General features: G+C 31.8%; 3 protein-coding genes across 3 annotated transcripts; all 3 read right to left on the bottom strand.

The window, feature by feature from the left end:
* Positions 1-493: 493 nt before the first annotated feature.
* LOC18047945 (ethylene-responsive transcription factor 13) lies at positions 494-1,322 on the bottom strand. Its single transcript, XM_006445356.2, has one exon. It carries the CDS (start codon positions 1,169-1,171, stop codon positions 686-688), a length of 486 nt encoding a protein of 161 aa, XP_006445419.2. The 5' UTR covers positions 1,172-1,322; the 3' UTR covers positions 494-685.
* A 5,713-nt stretch (positions 1,323-7,035) lies between these two features.
* On the bottom strand, positions 7,036-7,916 carry LOC18047944 (ethylene-responsive transcription factor 13). The gene has a single exon (XM_006445355.2). It carries the CDS (start codon positions 7,808-7,810, stop codon positions 7,097-7,099), a length of 714 nt encoding a protein of 237 aa, XP_006445418.1. The 5' UTR covers positions 7,811-7,916; the 3' UTR covers positions 7,036-7,096.
* Positions 7,917-13,636: 5,720 nt separating this feature from the next.
* Positions 13,637-14,338, bottom strand: LOC18047943 (pathogenesis-related genes transcriptional activator PTI5). The gene has a single exon (XM_006445354.1). The coding sequence runs from the start codon at positions 14,336-14,338 to the stop codon at positions 13,637-13,639; it is 702 nt and encodes a 233-aa protein (XP_006445417.1).
* Between the last annotated feature and the right edge of the window lie 5,495 nt (positions 14,339-19,833).

The following is a 19,833-nucleotide window of genomic DNA, read 5'->3' as shown; positions in this document are numbered from 1 at the left end:
TGTAGATATTAACAAATTGAAAAAGACTAATAATTCATATGGTTATATGATGAACTTAGCAAGGTTTTTGATTTTGTAACATGAAAAAAAAAAAAAAACAAAATCTCTTTATTTAACATCATAAATGAGGAAATCAATTACCTCTTATCAATAAGATGAGATGTAGTGAGCCCTAATCGTTGGTTATTTGTATTTATAATTATATGTGGTTCAGAAAGCAATTTCCATTTATTTATTGGATCTCCAGTCTCCAACGCGATTTCTGATTTGATTCTCTTAAGCATACGTATAAAATTATAATCTGTGAACAGTACGTATTATTTACAAAATTTTCAAGTGACATCAACTTACGTAATTTGTTCCCGACTGGGACTACTCGGTAATTTTTTTTTTTTAAAAAAAATGGGATTGCCTCTTTTCTTCTGAAGAGTAGTAATATGGACTAAAATTCATACTTATAATATTCAAATAAAACAAAATTAAAATTGCCCCTTATTTTTCGAGAATAAGAAAGATCCTTTTCAAGTTTCAATTTGTTCATTTGGAATCTGGGTTCTTCTACTTCATTTTCATTTATTTATTTCTTTATTATTTTTTTCCCTCGCATTAAGAAGAATAAGACAAAAAGAGGGTCCATCGTTCATAAATGGTATATGACTGATTAATCTCGCAAGCTAGAACTAGATCAGATGAGAGCATCCGTGTTCAGTACGTGTCGTTGTAGCTCTTTCTCCGCTTGGTCTCGGGACCGTTCTGTCGAAGAAGAAGACTCATCATTACACACAGATTCAAGGAGGTGGGGAAAATTAAGCTTAGCTTTTGAGCCGCGCATTTTGAAAGCGGCCCTATCATAAGCCAACGCTGCACCCTCAGGGGTCTTGTATGTCCCAAGCCAAACTCTTGCGCCCTTTTTCTTAGGATTAGAGTCTCTTATCTCTGCCGCATACGTTCCCCACTGTCTCCTCCTCACGCCCCTGTAATGCCTGTCCTTCTTCGCCGGCGGCGGTTGGGTATCAGGCGCCTCCACCACGTTTTGATCTTGCGACGCCGTACCTTCGCGATGCCCAGCTTCCTTTATAAAGCAGAGCATTGTTTTTTCATAACCATCGTCCGACTGAGTATGAATCTGCTGCCCACTCCCACTCGCCTCTGGAATAATTTTGTTCTGCATTTTTGGTAGGCAGATGATGGATAAAGTATAATACAGCAATTAATGATTCAACTACCTGATCAGGGTTAATTTTCTTTTCTCTTCATTTTTATACAGCTAGCTCGAGAGAAGCTGCTTCGTCGCAACCACTGGGTATCCAAATAGTTCACTAATTAATTAATAATGGTGTTATTTATTATTCACGTGTTTGTCGATCTCGTTTACTATTTGTTTATCTATCTATCAAGCTAAGCATAACGTTAACATTTACTTCTATCGGATTGTGTTATTTTATGTGAGTGATGACCTGGACCATGTGCCGCCTCTGCCTTCACTCCAAGTGATCGCAACTAATTTTAATGTCTTATACATCGAAGCACGGGGACATTAATCGAATAATCTAAAAAAGATAATTGATTTAAAAAGAATATAAGCAATTAAAATTTAAACATAAATCAGGTTGTTAATGTTATCTTAGATTAGTTTATGAATTTATGATAAATATAAAATATTTGTGTGAATGACAGTTCATATAAAAGAGTAAACAACACACACGCGTGCAAACACACACACACAGAGCAACGATGCATTAAATCGCTTAGTAAAAATACATGTATTTAATAAAAGAATGAGAATAAATAAGTTTATAATATAAATTATTAAAATTGTACAATATGAAATTATTCTTTATTTTAGCGATAGAGAATGCGATATATTTGAACAATTTGATTTAATGAAAGAAAAATAATAAGTATGATTGTGAAATAAATAAACAGTAAAATTATGAAAATATTTTTAATTGTCATTATATCATTGTGTGACTTTCTAATACTAGTGACGTAGTCCCTCTAGTAAGGGAATTCCTTACTTTATAAAGTAACCGGTAAGTTAAATGGTAGAAAACACAAATTTCAATACACTATAACAGAAAATAAACTACATTGGAGTATGTATTTTTTATATTTTCTAATCTCATACTTTATTAAAGTAAGAGATTTTTCTTGTTGCATTTTTTTATTTGCTTTTTTTAATTTAGCTAGCTCATTAGTTTAATTAATTATTTTATTTTAATTTAGATTGAAATGCACTATTAAGATTGTTGTACCAAATCCTATAACATCAATTCCTATGGAGACGATCTATATACTCATCAATATATTACTTGTTGTGTACACTTGCACATTGACATCTGTAACAATAAACAATAACCTTTAACACCATCAGAGTAGCCTAGAAATTACTTCTTTGAGCTATAGGATCAAGTTTTCCTTGTTTCACATGAGAATAGACTAGACAACCAAAAATTTTGAGTTTTTAGTAATCAACAATCTTCCTGTCCACAACTCCATTTGAGTTTTATAGTTTAAGGTAGTTGAAGGACTTTTGTCGACCAAATAACATATAATGTTTAAAATTTCAACTCAAAGTTTGTTTGGCAGTTTTATACATATCAACATACACCTAACTTTGTCCATTAATGTATTGTTCATCTTTGTTGAGATGTGTATGTAGTAGTCTTGTGCTTCACAATGCCATTTTTTTGCACAGAAATCCTTAAACAACTTATTACAATACTCAAGTCCATTATTAGTTCTAAGCACTTTGATATTTCTATTAGTCTAAGTTTCAAAGAGAGTTTTCTAGTTTTTAAACTTAAACACTTTATCTTTGCTTTCACATAAACCTAAACCATTCTAGAAAAATCATTAACAAAAGACATAAAGTATTTAACACCACCTAGAGAATTCTTTTGTGCATACTAGCACAGATTTGAGTGTAAGTAATCTAGTTTTTTTTTTTTTTTTTTTGAGAATGTAAGTAATCTAGTTATCTTTGGTAGTTTGAACTACATTTCAAACTTTATCCTAAAAGCCTTACTTAGGGTACATTCTCACATAATTCCAAAGACATTATCTTTTCATTACCAAACACCCCCTGCTTTAGTAGTTCTTTTAAATCTCCTTCACTCATATGACCTAGTCTTAAGTGCCTTAACTTATTCCTACTTTCTTTAAGATTAATGACTCTTACTTCACTAACAACGTATTATCGTGTAAGAAATGCTAGCCATTATTCTTACTACTTTCCATAATCACCATCAAACTTTTAATGATCTTTAATGTCCCTTTTTCACCCTTAACCGCAAACACTATTTGATATAGGATTCCTAAAGAAATCAAGTTCCTCTTGAAATTAGAAACATGCTTAACTTGAGTTAGTTCTTTAACTACCGCATCAAACATCTTAACATTTACAATACCGATACTAATTACTTTACGTGTGGTATTATTTGTTTGAACACATACGAAAGGTTCAACCACATTAAGAACCCATTGACCTTGAAACTTCTCTCTTGTTATTGATTATTTCTTGGAATAAACTCGAGATTCGAGTTCAGTAATATTTTCAGATTTCAAATCCCTGTGTGAGTATTTGATTTTAGCTAACTCTTGGTATTCTACGGAATCGACGAGTGTTAAATTCTTTAAATTCTTGGTATTCTTTTGAATCAATATGAATTTAGTTTGTTTCTTTTTATTCCAGTATTCTCTATAATCAACAGAATATTTTGAACATTAAACTTCCACTGCATCACTCTTCCCCCACATTCTCCTTTTCTTGATCCCTGATCTGTATCTGTTGATCGTGAACATGAAAATCACTCAATAAGCCTCTTGAAAAGGTGTCATTATAGTATAGATATGGTGATGATGAAGATGCATGATTATATTTATTAATGCTGAAATCAATTACTGATGAATCAAAATCATGTGAAAAAAGATTCTGGCAAATCGACTCTATAAGACCCAAATGACAAATCTTTCTCTAATAACCTCCTATCTTCGTAATAGATAGATATTGGTGTATTGATTGCTCGACCTGAGTTTGTTCGTTTTTCGCTGCATTCGTAACTCTGATTGTTTATGTAGCTAGCTAGGTTTAGAAAAATGCAGCTTCTCTCAATGAACACCTTAATTATTTATTATTATCATATAATTGTAACTTCGATTATGCAGTTTCGTCATTTCTATGATTAATTACTTCAACTTTGCATACTTTTCACGTGTTTATTTTATCATTTGTGAATATTATTTTTGTTTCTTTATTCAGTAGCTGTACTATTATCGCGTTATTTAATTTTGGGAAATTATCATTCATATAACCTACACATGCTCTGTTATCAAAAATACTACAACACTTTGATGGTGTATCAATCGTCCATCTTAAATTGACAAAATGTATCTGTCGTCCACCAAACTGTTACTTGCCGTTTAAATAGGATAACGTCAGAGGGGTAATTTGGTCTTTTCATATGATACAAGTAATAATTTAAGGGTATACAAGTGATAATTTTTAAGGGTAAAATCGTCAATTCACTATTATTCCGTTAACTTTCAAACGGCAGCTAACGGTTTGGTGGTCGGCAAATAGCTTTTGTCAATTTAGGGTGGACAATTGATACACCCTCAAAGTATTGTAGTATTTTTGATAATAGAATATCTATAAGGTATATGAATGATAATATCCCTTTAATTTTTTCTGTTTGAATGAGGAGGCACATGGGTGTGACAACTATGTATGTATGTATGTATATTTATATTCATCACTTATCAATCTAATGTGACGCTGATTAAACATGAAGACAATTAATGATCAATCAACACATGTAATTAAATTATAAAGTAGTAATTGAATAAATTCTGACACTATCTAATGCGTTCAACATGTTTTTTAATTTTATTATCAATATAAAATGAAACGGTGTTCATAACAGTATTAATAAGAGAACAAGAAGTCTATGTAATAATGTTGCAATTTGACGTGTCTTGAGATTAACGCATTAGTATGATGTTATATAACTTATCTAAATAATGATTGACGATACACACTATGCATTACGACTATATAATATTTTATAACTTATCTAAATAAACAAATCTCATATAATCTCAAGTGATATAAATTGGTCAAATAAACTGATGTAATCCCATTATTAATATTTTCAAAACCACCTTTGGTCTAGATAAATTAGAGTGGTGATATTGACACCCCTCAAATATGTTCGTAAAACCCCGATTCTAAGGAACCCCACTAAAAATAGTTTAAACAATTTTTCATTCTAAAAGCACTTATTCTAATTCCGCAAATGACCTTGCTCTCATCTCTCTCAATAAGCCACAGTAAGATTTTGATCATCTCTCTTCATCTACTGAACTTTTGACGTTTAATTTAAAATTATTCTTTCAATTTCTAAGTAGCATTAGAATTTTTCTTGTTATTAAAAATAACTCAAATAAATAAACACGTCAGTTTATCATTATTTTATTAATAAGTAGATCATTGGTATTTTTTAAGAGAGAGAGAGAGATTATCTTGCAATCACAATACATAAATAGCTCATAAGAATAAAAACAAAAAAAAGTACATAAGCAAAAAAAAAAAACTGAAAAATCCATCTTCTTCCACAATCAATTTTCATTTAATATCCAAACCCAGTTTGAATAACCCATGCACAAAATAATGACGAATACCTTTTATTTATTCGCCAAGAACAAGTTGTATCATATTAGCCTTTTTTATTTCATTCAAATGGTTCTTTTGTGGAATTAGTCCCACGTACGTTAATCTTAATGTTTATCTGTAAATGAAAGCCTCATATCAAGATATTAACAATAAATAAATAAAAAATTGAAATTAATGTCTCTTCGTTCGATTAAGGTTAAAATTGTAAATGTGAGTGTGAGGGGTTTCATAATAGTTTTAAAGGGTGCCAATAGTTTAACTCGATAAATTATTTGATACCTCCTTTATTTGAAAAAAAAAAGAAAAAAATCTTTAAAGGAGCCCTCCAGAGTTTCGAATAATCATCAAGTAACATTAACTGACCTAAGGGCAGTCCCCGGTGGCAAGGAAATTGTCCTTAGAGTCCCTGTAAAATATCATTTGAGCCCTTAATAAAACGTCAATTAAACCCCCGATGATTTGACTTTTTTGTCTTTAAGTAGAGCAAGGGAGTCTGTTTGATATAAGTCCCTAAAAACGCATTCCCAGTGCTCATAAATTTTTAGACCTTTTTTGGTTAAACCTTTTAAATAAAAAAATGAATCACCTTCACTTTAAAACATCATCTTAATTTTATAAAACGATGAAAATACTTGAACTTGTTCATATAAATTCAATATTTTTTTGTATATCTGATATATTATTGGTGTTATTAGAAGTAATTTCTTTAAGTAAAATATTTGGTCTATTATTATTGAACAATGATAATTATCTTAAATTTTATGTTAAATAATATGATATGTAAAGTGTTTGATAATTTTTTATAAATATTAAGTAAATTAATTACTTAAATTTTATTGACAACTTGACTCATTGCCTCTTCTCTCTCTCTCTCTCCATCTCTTTTATTTAATAGATCCGAATCACTTTGATATGCTCACTGTCTAATTTTTGTGCACGGGTGTCAGACAAAGCCATGTTCCAAGTTGCAAGGACAGAATTTTCTAATCCTAAAAAGTTTGCCGACACTTTCAAATGACGACGAAAATGTTGTTAAAATCGAGCTTTCTCGTGGCATAAATAAATAAATTAATTAATTAAATAAACAATAATAATGATGATGATAAATTTGCCAGTTCGATGTTTGACTACAGAGAATCTACCCACAATGTGGCAGGTGATGAGAATAGTGAGTTTATTAAGGAGAAATTCTAATCATTGGGTTTAATTATTATTATTTTCAAAAAAATTACGACCATACAAGAAAACGTTAAAGTTATATGGTTCTCACTGGACATATTCTGATTGCGACGCTGGTTAAGAAGTTTTAGATAAATATAAGGGATACATTAGTAATTGTCATATATCATTTATCAAGGACATAAAGTGATGAATCCAAGAAACCTGCTTCTAGAAGTGACATTTTGCAAAATAACACGGACATTATTGAACATTTTCCCAGTTCACATCAGATGTACAGAAACTTATCCCATAATTTCTCCGCTTAGGCTTGGGAGAATCGTAACTGAGCACTGTGAACGACGACGACGACGACGAAGAAGAAGAAGAAGAAGAAGGAGAAGAGGGCTCCGGAGATGCACGCTTCTTCGTAACTCTGCCGAGCGGCACAGGCTCAACATTAGAGCCAATGAGGTGAGGAAAATTAAGCTTGGCTTTTGAGCCGCGCATATTGAAAGCGGCTCTATCATAAGCCAATGCAGCATCCTCAGGCGTATTGTAAGTCCCCAGCCAAATTCGAGTCCCATTCTTCTTTGGATCCCTTATCTCAGCAACAAATTTTCCCCAAGGCCTTCTCCTTACACCCCGGTAACGCGCTCCCACGAGAGTGTCTCGTGCCACCTCCGTCCGATCAGGAGTACTCTTGGTGGTGCTGGTGCTAGTGCCATCGGTTTCATCATCAATTTGATCAAACGAAATCCACCCCACGTTAATGGCATCGTGTAAAGCTCTGTAAGTTTCCATGTCATTGGAGACATCTGAATTTTCTGTAAACGATAAAGTTTCATTGCTATTAATGGTTGTTTCTGAAGGAGACGAAATGGGAATTTGAAAAGACGTAGCATCATCATCGAGAAGATACTGGCTGATTGACTCCAAGAGAGCTAACTCAGATGGAGAAATATTTTTTTTGTACATTTTTTTTCAGTTCAAGCTGGGAAGATTTTAGAAGCGCTTCTTGTTTAATTTCTATTGATCACCAAAATTGTTGTGGAGATTGGAGAATTGGTTCTTGTTATTTATAGTGCACATGCCATTAGGGTTTTATTTTATTATTTCTCTCGGTGCTTCCCTGAAATTTCATTTATCTCAACTTAATCACGTGTTTCGTATGCGTGGGATATGTAATTTTTTTCTCCTTTATTTATTTATCTTTTAAAATAAACCTTGAGCGAGGTATAATATATTAAATGAAGAAAAAAAGATTCAGGAGTTCAGTTAAAAATGATTAAACCAAATCAAATCCTAATGGACTAACAATAATGGGATTAAGAAAATTGTTACTTAGGCATTCCCCAAGAGTTATCAATTAGAGACTTTTTAGTTTTTGATGGAGGAAAATCTCACCATGTCAAGTGGGAAAAACTCAAACTAATATTAGCTAAGTGTCTGCAACACCGTTACCTTCTCGGTAGATATGAGAATAATGAAATCTCATAGACTTTATCGTAATTAGGCAATTGAGTAATTTAATGCAGAGTTGCCAAGGAGGAGAAAGAATGTAAATTTTTAGGTAAGAATAAGCAGTTGTCAAATCACATTCTAACCACAATGAATAGCAGGCAAATTGAATAGCACAAATGGTAGCATAAAGTTCTAAATAAATGGAAGTTTGATTCTCAATTAGCATAGCAAAGCACCCCAAAAAAGTTCCACGAGGACCTCTATAAATAGCACTACAAGAAGATAGACTTGAATTTCCTTTAGAGAGATTGTCAATATTAACTTAACCCAAGAAATGATCGAAGAATGCCATAAAGAGGTTTTAAATACGAAAATGGTCAATAAAAATTATAAAGTCTAGACATAACTTACTCAAGAGAGAGATATATAACCCAACTATTGATGCTTAATATTATAAAATTTAGACATAACTTACTCAAGAAAGAGATATATAACCCAAACACTGATGCTTAATATGTGTAATTGAAGATCAAATATTCTCAATTTTAACTTATTTCTAGCCTTTTAAATATGGTACAAAATCACAAAGGAAGATATCAACCACATCTGATATCGCAAACATTACCATGTGGTGGGAAGCATGTGTTAAATAATAATAAAAGCTAATCCCAAAGTTGTTTAGCAAAATGGCAATTGAAAAAAAGATGAGTAATAGTTTCCTCGCACTGCATAGTTGTACAAAGTTGGCAATTGATTGTGTGTGTGTGGGTGTGTGGGTTCTATTTTACTTGATTGTTTCTAACTATTTTTATCGTTTCCATTATTCCATATGCATGGTTGATTAATTAATATTTTAAGTCAATTAATTTGTTGTTACAATCAAGCTTTTTTTAATGGAAAAAATTAATATATACCTAAAGTTTGGGGCCCATGTGATGATTGATTGCTTTACCGAAACAAATATATTTTTTACATTAAAACGAAATTATATTTCGCATGTGCCATGTGACAATGATCTAGCCTCAGCAATTTCTATTTCATTGAATTCAACAATGTGGCCAAGGTCAAGTTGGTGATTTCGCCCTAAGAGCCCAGGTATCTTGCATTCTTGTGAGCCATTGATTTTTTTTAATATTATTTATAAACGTACCATCAAAGTCCAACATTGAAAGTCCAAACCTGAAGTATACAATTGAAGCTCAGCAAAACAAGTCATTCCCATAACCATTGCAGAGATTTGAAACTTTCATTCAGGAGTTAAGAGAAGAAGGTATCGATCAATCCAATCAAGCGGTTGTTGGTTGAATCCCTGACTAAATAAAAGGAATCTGGATTTAGCGTTATGCTAATGAACTTAATTTTTCTTGAGCTTTTTATAATATTAGTGTAATGATAGCTATTTCAAAATTTTGTGATAAATTTTATCTTAAATAATGTGGCATGAGATGCACCATTCGAAAATTGATTAATGATTTTTCACAAGTTCCAAGAGAATTAATTACATAATCTCACCATCCACCTAATGAATGCAATGCTATTTAAGATGAAATTTTGGGATAAAATTTTGGTATATCTAACATTATTTGTAATATTATGATCCATAGTTATTGGATAAAATAATAATATGTAATTAAGTCTTTATACTTTTATATATGCACACACGGCAAAAGATTAACACCAGATTCATATTCACATAAAAGGACCTTGCAGATTAAAAGGAAAGCATGTTGACCTTCCTGATTTTTTTTTAGCCTAGACATTCAAATTATTCTCTCTCTCTCTCTATATATATATATAACAAAAAAATGTTCTTATATTTGAGTTTGCTAGAGCTACAGACTTTTTATACAAATTGATGTGATCTTCTATCATTGGTTACGCGAAAACATAGAGTACTGAAAATAATATTTTCATCCAACCAATACTGTTATTCAACCTTAACTTTTACGAAGATTGTAGTTTTAGCATTATTGATTGGCTAGTTATTATTTATGTGAAGAGTAATGCTACTTACACAAATTCATTGTACAAGATGATGTAGTGTAACAATATTTAATGAAAGAAAATAAAAATAATTAATAAATGAAATTATAAAATCATGTGATGTTTTCATCTAAAATATTGTGTTATACCATATAAGTTTGTACAAAATTTTTTTATCTCCAACATTACTATTATGTCAATATAGATCCAAATTAAGTTTTACCCTGAAAAACCTTTACTGTTACAAATATTTCTTTAAGTGTAAACTTTTTACACAATCAACGGTTTTACTTTGATGAGTCTAGATTTGGTTGAGTTCGAATTTTAATCCCGACCACCCATAATTCTTTTGGAGGGATTGGAACCCTCGTCCTAGCTTCAATTATTATTGGGTTAAATTATTGGCAACTTACTAATTACTTCTTCTCGCTCTATTGTCTTAATCAGATTCGAATCACTTCATAAATGTATTGTCTAACTTTTGTGTACGGGTTTCAGACATGACCTGAATGCAAGTTACATGTCTAATTTAAAATAGTTATTATTATTTTATAATGCCTACTTTCTAATTAATTAAGAGAAATTTTATTCCCACCAACAACATCTATGAAAAGATTAGAACATCGGGAGATGTTCACCTCTAAATTTGTCATTGTTGACACTTAATTAACAATAATAAATTTGTGATTGTTTACCGATAATCAAAAGGTTTTATTATTATTTTTCAACAACCACGACAATCCAAGAAAAAAGTATTGCAATGAAAGAATGGGAAGCTACAATAAATCAAATAGATTAAAGTCAGATTTATTGTGAAATTTACAGAAATCAAATAATATTTGTAGAACAAACTTATTAATGAAAATGAACCCACAACTCTATTTCTTACAAGAAGAAAACAATCATCATTTTTTTTAATCAAGCTCTAAAAAGTAAATGCCACTCGTATGTTTTTGAAGAAAAGGATACACACACACACACACAGTAACATGAAAGATATGCACATGCTTTATGGAAGCTATAGTTGACGCATACTGGATAGTTCTACTCATTGATGCTATCCAAGAATTACCAAGACGCAATGGGGAAACAGAAGTGAAATAATTGTAAAATAAATTTCACTCACCCGATACAAAGATGTGAATTGACGGGTCTAAGTTTGATGCGTAGCTCGTGAAATTAGATATCGCTTTAGGACTGATCAATGACATATTGAAAGACAATACGATTAGAGACGCTCTAACTCAAATGACTCTATAAAAGAAATTTTGATACATAATTTTAAAAAATTATAAAAGACGGATTTTTATTAATCAAAATATCTTATAATAAAATAATGACAAAATTTCCCTATTTAAAATAGGGTACCCGTACTTTCCCAAGTTAGCTTAAATAGAAAAACTAAATTAAACGAAAAATAAAAGACTAAAACATATGTCTAATGAGACATGAATTAAAATAGAAAAATATCAAAATGTTCTAAAACAATTAAATCTCAAAATTTCCTAAAAAGGTCCAACATCATTCTCCCCTTCTAAAAAAATAACATCATTCTCCCCCTTTCAAAAAATAACTTCTTCTCGAGTTTATCTCGAGGATGAAACTTGAAGTGGAGAAGCAATGCATCTTTTTATTTTGAACTTGTAGCCTTTGTCATCAATCTTTCTTGAAATTCGAAATTCTATATGTTTCATCCTTTTCTAGTACTTATGAGTAACTCTCGGAGAAGATGAAATCTTGTACGAATAAATGACTTCCAAGCCTCTCAAGTTTTTTGCCAAATCTCGCTTAATTTTCTCACTAATCAACTTTATCTTTGGAGTCAGATCTTCTTAAAGAACAACCTTATCGTCTTCAACGTGGATAGGCATAATCATATCAATCATTGCTGTGATATCTTCAACTTCATTTTGCTGCACAAACTTGATCATACTATTAGACTCAATACTGAAATCACAAAGAGGTTATATCTCTTCTTTAAAAATCTCAAACAAATTAATATTCTCATCATAATCATTAGCTTCTGCTTTCAGGGGAATGAACCAAGATGGTTCAACATCATCACAATAAATAAAATGAATCCTTGATTGTTGTAAATCTCATAAAAAATAAAAGAATGGCTTGAAGGCACAACAACTTTTGATGAAGCAATTTGAAAAAAATCAACTAACATGCAAATCCAATAACAAATATCATCAAGATTATCATCAAAATATGGGATACCTTCAAACTCAAGTAGATAATATAATCCATGATACTCTATCTTTATTTTTTTTTTCTCAACTTAAAGTACAGCTAATGGCAAAACTATAGATAACCTAAGTTTCAAGGTTTATGTCGCTAACAATAGAGTGGTAAGGATCATACATTTATCAGAATCATGGTGGTTTTGTCAAAAGACTAACTTAAGAGTAGCGATTACTTGTGAGGTGGCGTTTTGCAGTAGAGATTACTGTGATGATTGGTGATGGTGATGGTTAGGATTTGATGCGCAACTAGAGTGGAGTTTGATAGCGGTGTCGGTCGACGATAAAGGTTGTTGAACGGCGGTGGGTGGAGTGGTAGAGTTTGCAAGTTTGGGTTGTTTTTATGGCAATTTTGGTTGCAGAAATTGGGGTATGATGCAGGGTTTCGGTGCCCGGCTAATGGTGGCGGTTGCCTCTAGTGCTAATGGTTTTTATTTTATAGTGGTGAAGGCGGTGGCAGCAATTGCGGTTGCAGTGGCTAGGGTTGTACAATTTTGGGGTTTTGATACTTTCTCTCTTTTTTTTTTTGAAGTAGTGGATTCGACAGGGATGGGGTGGGTAGTTAGGAAAGGTAGGCAATTGACATAGAACCCTCTCTAATACCAACTGATGCAGTACGGTAGTGAAAGTAAAATAACTGCAAAATAAAGTCCACTCACTTAGCATAAAGACGCAAATCAAGGGTCTAAATTTGATTTGGTGGTTATGAAATTAGATATTATTTTAGGAATGGCGCAGAGTATATTGAAATATCATATGGTGTGATTAGACAATATTCTAACTCAAAAGACTTAAAGAGATTTTTATAGCTATTCACAAATGAAATTATAAAAGAAAGATTTTTATTAATAAAAAAATATATATTAAAACAATACAAGATTTCCTTACTTATAATATGATAAACTTATTTCGCTAAGTTAACTCAAACAAAGAAACTAAATTAAATTAAAAATTAAAAATTAAAACGTGTACTTAATAAGACACAAATTAAAATAAAAAATATCAAAAAGTTCTAAAACAATTAAATCCTAAGAACAAAAAAAGTCTTACATCGTACTAGAGGAAGGTATCCGATTTTTTAAGTTTATGGACTTTGGTGAAAAATAAATGGTTATTGATAGAAGCATATACAAAAATCGTCGTCGTCAGATGCGAAACAAAGAGAGCCGGCTTCATTATTGGCCGCCGAGCTACTGTCAATATCTTTTCTCCGCTTAGAATTGGGAGATTCACTCTGCAAGTGCAATGTATAATTCGATGAAGAAGAAGATCCACGCTTTTTGGTAACTCTGAGTGGCGGAGCAACATTGGAGCCGATGAGGTGAGGAAAATTAAGCTTGGCTTTTGAGCCCCGCATATTGAAGGCGGCTCTGTCATAAGCCAAAGCATCACCCTCGGGGGTATCATAGGTGCCCAGCCAAACGCGAGCGCCATTCTTCTTATTCGGGTCCCTTATCTCCGCCGTAAACTTACCCCACGGCCTCCTCCTAACACCTCGGTAAAACACTCGCACATGACTCTCATGTGTCGTCGCCCCTCTTGTTCCTTCACTTTCATCATCAAGTTGGCGCCGTTGACCAAAGGAAATCCACTCCCCGTTAACGGCATCGTTTAGAGCTTCGTAAGCTTTCAGCTCCATCTCGTTAGAGAAATTACTGAAGCTCGAATTAGTAGGGGAGTTGATTAAAGGGTCATCATTTACACTGATGCTTGTTTCGGAAGGAACATTGTCAAAATCATCGTTGAGAAGATACTGGCGGATGGACTCCAATATAGCAAATTCTGAGTCGGAGACACTATTTTCTGTGTACATTTTTTTTTTTTTGTATGTGAGTGTTCGTGTGTGAAAGTTAAGTTTTGAGAATGATTCCTTGCTGGATTAGTGAGTGTTTTGTAAGTATTATATATAATTCAACGAATTGAATGGCCGTGGACAATTTAATCGAGAGGTCCTTGGCTAATTTATTTACAGACACCCCAATATGTTATTTAATTATTTCTCTTAACGCAAGTTTCTGTGAAAATTCGCTGCTGTCTATTGTATCTGCACTGGCATCCATGCAGGTGCGTTTAGGGCTACTGGTTCAAATCAATTGCATGTTTTGTGTGGATAGACTTTTGCTTATTTTCACTCTTTTTGTTTGTTTGTTTCTTTCAAATTTTTCTTTAATCTTGGGTGAGTTCTAATTAATTTGATTGATTAGTAATCACTAAATCGCATGATTCATACATTGCTGTCCTTGCTTATTCAGAATATTTGCGGCCATCTGTAATCTAACATGCATGTTTCCGTATGATGACTTCACAGATATTAATAAGATTTTTGCATTACCTTAGCGTCATATTTTTTTCCCCATTAAATTGATAATTAATGGCGACCCTTAAATAATTAATGACGATATCGTGTGATTACTTTTGAGAAGCGTAAAAGTGGTAATTAATAAGGAACGGATGGGGAAAAAAAAATAATGCTTTAAGAGCACTAAAAAATTTTCTATGATTTGTTCTATCAGGTTTTAACTGAATTTATTGCACTACATACGTACATACATACATATATATATGTATGTATGTACGTATGTAGTGTAATAAATTTACAATTTGAAATGTACTTCATCACTATCATTCTTTTCTTTTGTAACTCTTTCAAACTTGAAGGGCTATTTGTCTCATTTCCGAAGTGCTTGAGAGAAATACGTCAAAAGTCTTCATTGAAAGATAAATAAACGAGATTAAAATTATTTTTACCAGGACATTTATAAATGGTAGTTGACATACAAAAATACGAAAATAATAGATGCAGGTATAGATTACACATGTTAATAATTATTAATTTTTTTAATAGTTTAAAAATGTAGATGATCATCACTTCAGATTATGAAAAGATTTTCGAATAGGAAAATCTGTTTGTCTCTGGTAAGCACATGCATGATCATGTGATATCACCTATAGAACGGTGCCTCAAAATCCAATGCATGCCTTTTACATTTTTCTATACCTCTGCGATGATCTCTTTGAATTTTAGAATCACATGAAGTACATATAATAATAATTATTATTTTAATTACTTTCATTGCCTCGATCGCAAGAATCCACAGGAATAGTAATTACTGTGTTCGCTTGAGGCTAGTGCAATGTGTTTTGGTGGCTAAAAATTGACCATCACTCTCTAGCCACATATTGAGGGATTATTTAGTGAATATCCTAGCATGCATGATGCGGGATTGGAGATCATTTTAGTTCCAACAAATTGAATTAAAAGTAATTTAAAAATTGATGACAACTTATATTTCTTTAAAGATATAGAAATATTATTCTCTCTATGTGTCATAATATATTTCTTTTGGGAAAAAAATTAGAAAAACTGTTCTTTCAAACAAAAAAGTTGGCTGCATGACCAGGGGCGAAGCTAAGTATCATGTCACACGGATTTAAACTATATATATATATATAAAAGCTGATTGAGTTGAAATTTTATCAAATAAAAAAGAGTGAGATCTCCCTATTGTTTGACTAAATTGATCAAAACTCCCCTGTTATTTCAAAAGACATCTAGATTCTCTAAGTGTGGAATTTTTTTATTGATCTTGCCATTTTATCATTGATGGTTGTTTGATATTGAGAATATGAATATCTTTAATAACTTAATTACTTAAAGTATTTTAATCATAATTAATTTAAAAATTAAATTTAAAATATGAGAAAAATCAAGTGAATCGTCATAATTTTTAATTAATTCTGAATTTTTTTTTCAGAATTTATTAGAAACTAAATATGTGTGTGTATACATACATACTTTTTTTTTACTATAAAAAATTTGAAACAATATATATAATTTTTATTATTTCAGATACCCTCAAATCATTTTTCTCCAAAAAAAATAATATATTTATGTTTATTTTACATTTTTTTTATTAATCTGAATTTTTTAAAATTAATTGGAAAATTATGAAAAATCTCTTACTTTTTCCAATACTCTTGCATTTATGTTTTTAATTAATTATGATTAAAAATTATTCAATCAATTAAATAATTAAAAGTATTCATATTCCCAAATCAAACAACCAACGAGAGTGAAATGACAAGATTAGCAAAAATGATTACAATTCAGAGAATTTGGATTTGTTTTAAAATATCATGGAAGTTTTAATTAGTTTAGTAACTAAACAAAAGAGGGTTTCGCTCTTTTTCCCTTATATGCACATTTAATGTTGACCCCCAACGCTTAGTTTTTATATTATAACCTACTTTAGTCAATGATTTCTTTCTTATGGTCCTTACTTTTTGTCCTTTTGTCGATTTTATGTCATTGCCTACCAAATTTTAATGGTACATTTACCGATCGATAATCATAATGTGGTAAAATGCGAATGTGAAATGAGAATTAAAATAAATTATTTACTTTATCTATAAGAATTAGAATCAGAATTAGCTGCATTACACTTGTTTACTTTATCTTGAAACTGAAGTAAATTGTTACAAGTTAATATGTTGATCTTAGTTGATTATTGCCATTATTAATTATTGTTATTATTAATATTATTATTATATTAATAATTATTTTGATAATAATAAATACTATTGCTGCTGCTATTATTATTATTATTATTATTATTATTATTATTAGAATTAAATGGCGTAAAAATGAATTTTTAATTTTTACTAGAGGTAAAAATATCAATTACTTCTCATTTCTCATTCCCTATTCTCATTCTCACCTCTCTGAGGAAATGTGATTCTCATTCCACATTCTCACATCTGTGGGACCTACTCAAATTTTGTTCTCATCCTCTCTCCTTATATTGGAAGTTAACAAATTTCATTCCCTCATTTTCATTCTCCTTCTCAATTAGTAAGCACAAATTAAGGTAATTGAAAATTATCAGACTATATATATAGAGAGAGAGAGAGAGAGAAACACACACAAAAGAATGAAATTCCCAACTAATTCTTCAGGCCACACCATTGTTCTTGCCGCAGCATTCCTCACAGCTTCTTCAATCTTATAAAATGTTTCGTCGAGTGTGATGAGATTATTTTCTTTGTATTTATGGCGATTATGGTGCAATGCTTGTAAGCTTTGATTTTGTCAAAAGCAACTTGTGCTACTGATTTGATAAGTTTTGTCTGTTATTTACTGGTTTAGGTTTTGGGATCAATTGTTCTATTGCAACATGGTTGAGGAGGAGCAAGTCAATCAATAGTTTCTGGATCCGAATATCTGAAAAATTCATTTGGGTATCACTCATATTCGAACGCGCATATCTTGTTAATAATTCTGCATATAAGGAATATATCTATATTCATATCCGAATCAGAATTTTCCCATCTCCAATTGTATAGGGAGTGATAGACCCTTGATTTTCATATATTCAGTGTGCAGTTGTTGGATTTTTATACATTTAGCTGGTAACTAAACTAGAGTACCTACTTATAAGTATGATTGGACTAGGTACTTAAATCACTCATTTACCTTAGGGATCTTTAGAAGTTATGCCGATGCTCTACACATTTTTTCTTGTTTTTTATTTTTCCTCACCCCCCCCCCAAAAAAAAGAATGCTTTACATAGTTAGGTTACCTAAATGTGTTTAAAATCGGTCGCTACTCTCGTATTAAATAGAAAATGGGGACAAAAGTTCCGAAGCACTCTGAAAAATTATTTGTCGAACCCAAACCAAAGATCTTGTTTTTTTTTTTTTTTTTTGAAAAGAGATTTCCATTAAACTAAAGAAGAAAAGAGATACATCACTTGTGAAGGGTATGACCCTTTCCACACAACATTCTCGCACTTCTCTAAAGCTAGTTTAGCTAAAGAGTGGGCAATAACATTACAAGATCTAGTCGTGTATTTAAAGCTAACACGTTCGAAGCTTTCCATTAGATTCTGAATTTCTGACACAACCCAATAGATCTCTGATATGCTGCCCTGCTTGTTGTTAACTAAATTGACCACACCTTGAGAATCTGATTCCATGATGACAGCTTTCATGTTGGCCTCTCTCGCCACTAACATACCCCATTCCATGGCTTCTGCTTCTGCATAAGAAACATCTCCATGAAACTTAGCAACCTTGATAGCAGCTGCTGTAACATGCCCCAAAACATTTCTGATTACTGCCCCCAGCCCTACAATGTTCTTTTCAAAGCAAATGGCTGCATCAGTGTTTACTTTTACAAAACCAGCTTGAGGGGGATTCCATTTCTGGGGGGGGGGGGGGGGGCTTTCTGCTCTGTTCCACTGCAGGCCTCATCTGGAGAATGCACCCTCTTATAAGCAGCAATCAAAGCTTCAGCTTTAGCTACCATGATCTGGGGGGTTTCCCTTTTCCCTTTGAAGATCATCTGATTTCTAGCATTCCATTTAACCCAGAAAATTGTTACCAACAGCTCCAGGTCATCTCTGTTTCTCATCCTTTTCATAGCATGCAGTATGCTTAGAATATCTTGACTGTGAGCTGCACGAATGTCATCATCAAAATGGATTAGCTTCCACACCTTCTCAGCCGATTTGCAGGCTACTAGAGCATGAAAGACATTTTCTGTTCCCATTTTACAGACTTGGCAAGTGGGATCCTGGATTATTTTTTTCCTCCACAGATTCTCAGCTGATGGGAGTTCAAACCAAAGATCTTGTTTGATTCCAAACTTGATCTCTTAAGATTTTGTTTGAAAACTAATTATTGTAGTTTAATTGAACTTTATATGAGGGCAATAAAATAATCGAATAATGCTCCATAATCAAGTTGACAAAATAGCGAGAGAGGTCAGTTAACAATATATTTGTTGCCCAAAAATCGTGGCGGCGAATCTTGATTTTTGTTTATAAAGATTTACATATTTATATGTATTATACAGAACCGTGTGCGAGTAATTTATAAATGTTTGATTTTAATATTTTCTAATGCCTTACGGAAATCGTGTTGTGTTCTTTAACAACTTTGATTCTTTCCCGACAACTTCAAAAAAATAAAAAGAAAACTGAAGCTCAAAGTAATCAAATGTTACGACTAAAAACAATAAATCAAGAGAAAATTATTATATAGAAAAATTACTGTCAATAAAATAATATTTCATTCAAAATTAATAAATCAAATAATACTACGGAAGTATCTTACAGTAGAACCAAAAATCAATTTTTAGAAAAGAAAAGAAATCGTCTATATTGATTGAAGCTCCAACGCAGCCACTAGAATGGTGTAGAAGAAGCTCTTCAAAGAAAAAGAAGAAAAAATTGAGGAAAAAAAGAAAGAATAGTTTAGAAGAAAACAAAGTTAAAATAAAAACATATATGTTATCTTCGCAGTAG

Source organism: Citrus clementina, unplaced genomic scaffold, assembly GCF_000493195.1.
Source record: "Citrus clementina cultivar Clemenules unplaced genomic scaffold, Citrus_clementina_v1.0 scaffold_3, whole genome shotgun sequence".
Taxonomy (NCBI): Eukaryota; Viridiplantae; Streptophyta; class Magnoliopsida; order Sapindales; family Rutaceae; genus Citrus; species Citrus x clementina.
The sequence above is the reverse complement of the archived record's forward strand: the minus strand, read 5'-3'. Positions and strand labels throughout refer to the sequence as shown.

Coding starts and splice junctions, on each gene's coding strand:
- LOC18047945 (XM_006445356.2), bottom strand. CDS start 1,171: ATGCAGAACAAAATTATTCCAGAGGCGAGTGGGAGTGGGCAGCAGATT.
- LOC18047944 (XM_006445355.2), bottom strand. CDS start 7,810: ATGTACAAAAAAAATATTTCTCCATCTGAGTTAGCTCTCTTGGAGTCA.
- LOC18047943 (XM_006445354.1), bottom strand. CDS start 14,338: ATGTACACAGAAAATAGTGTCTCCGACTCAGAATTTGCTATATTGGAG.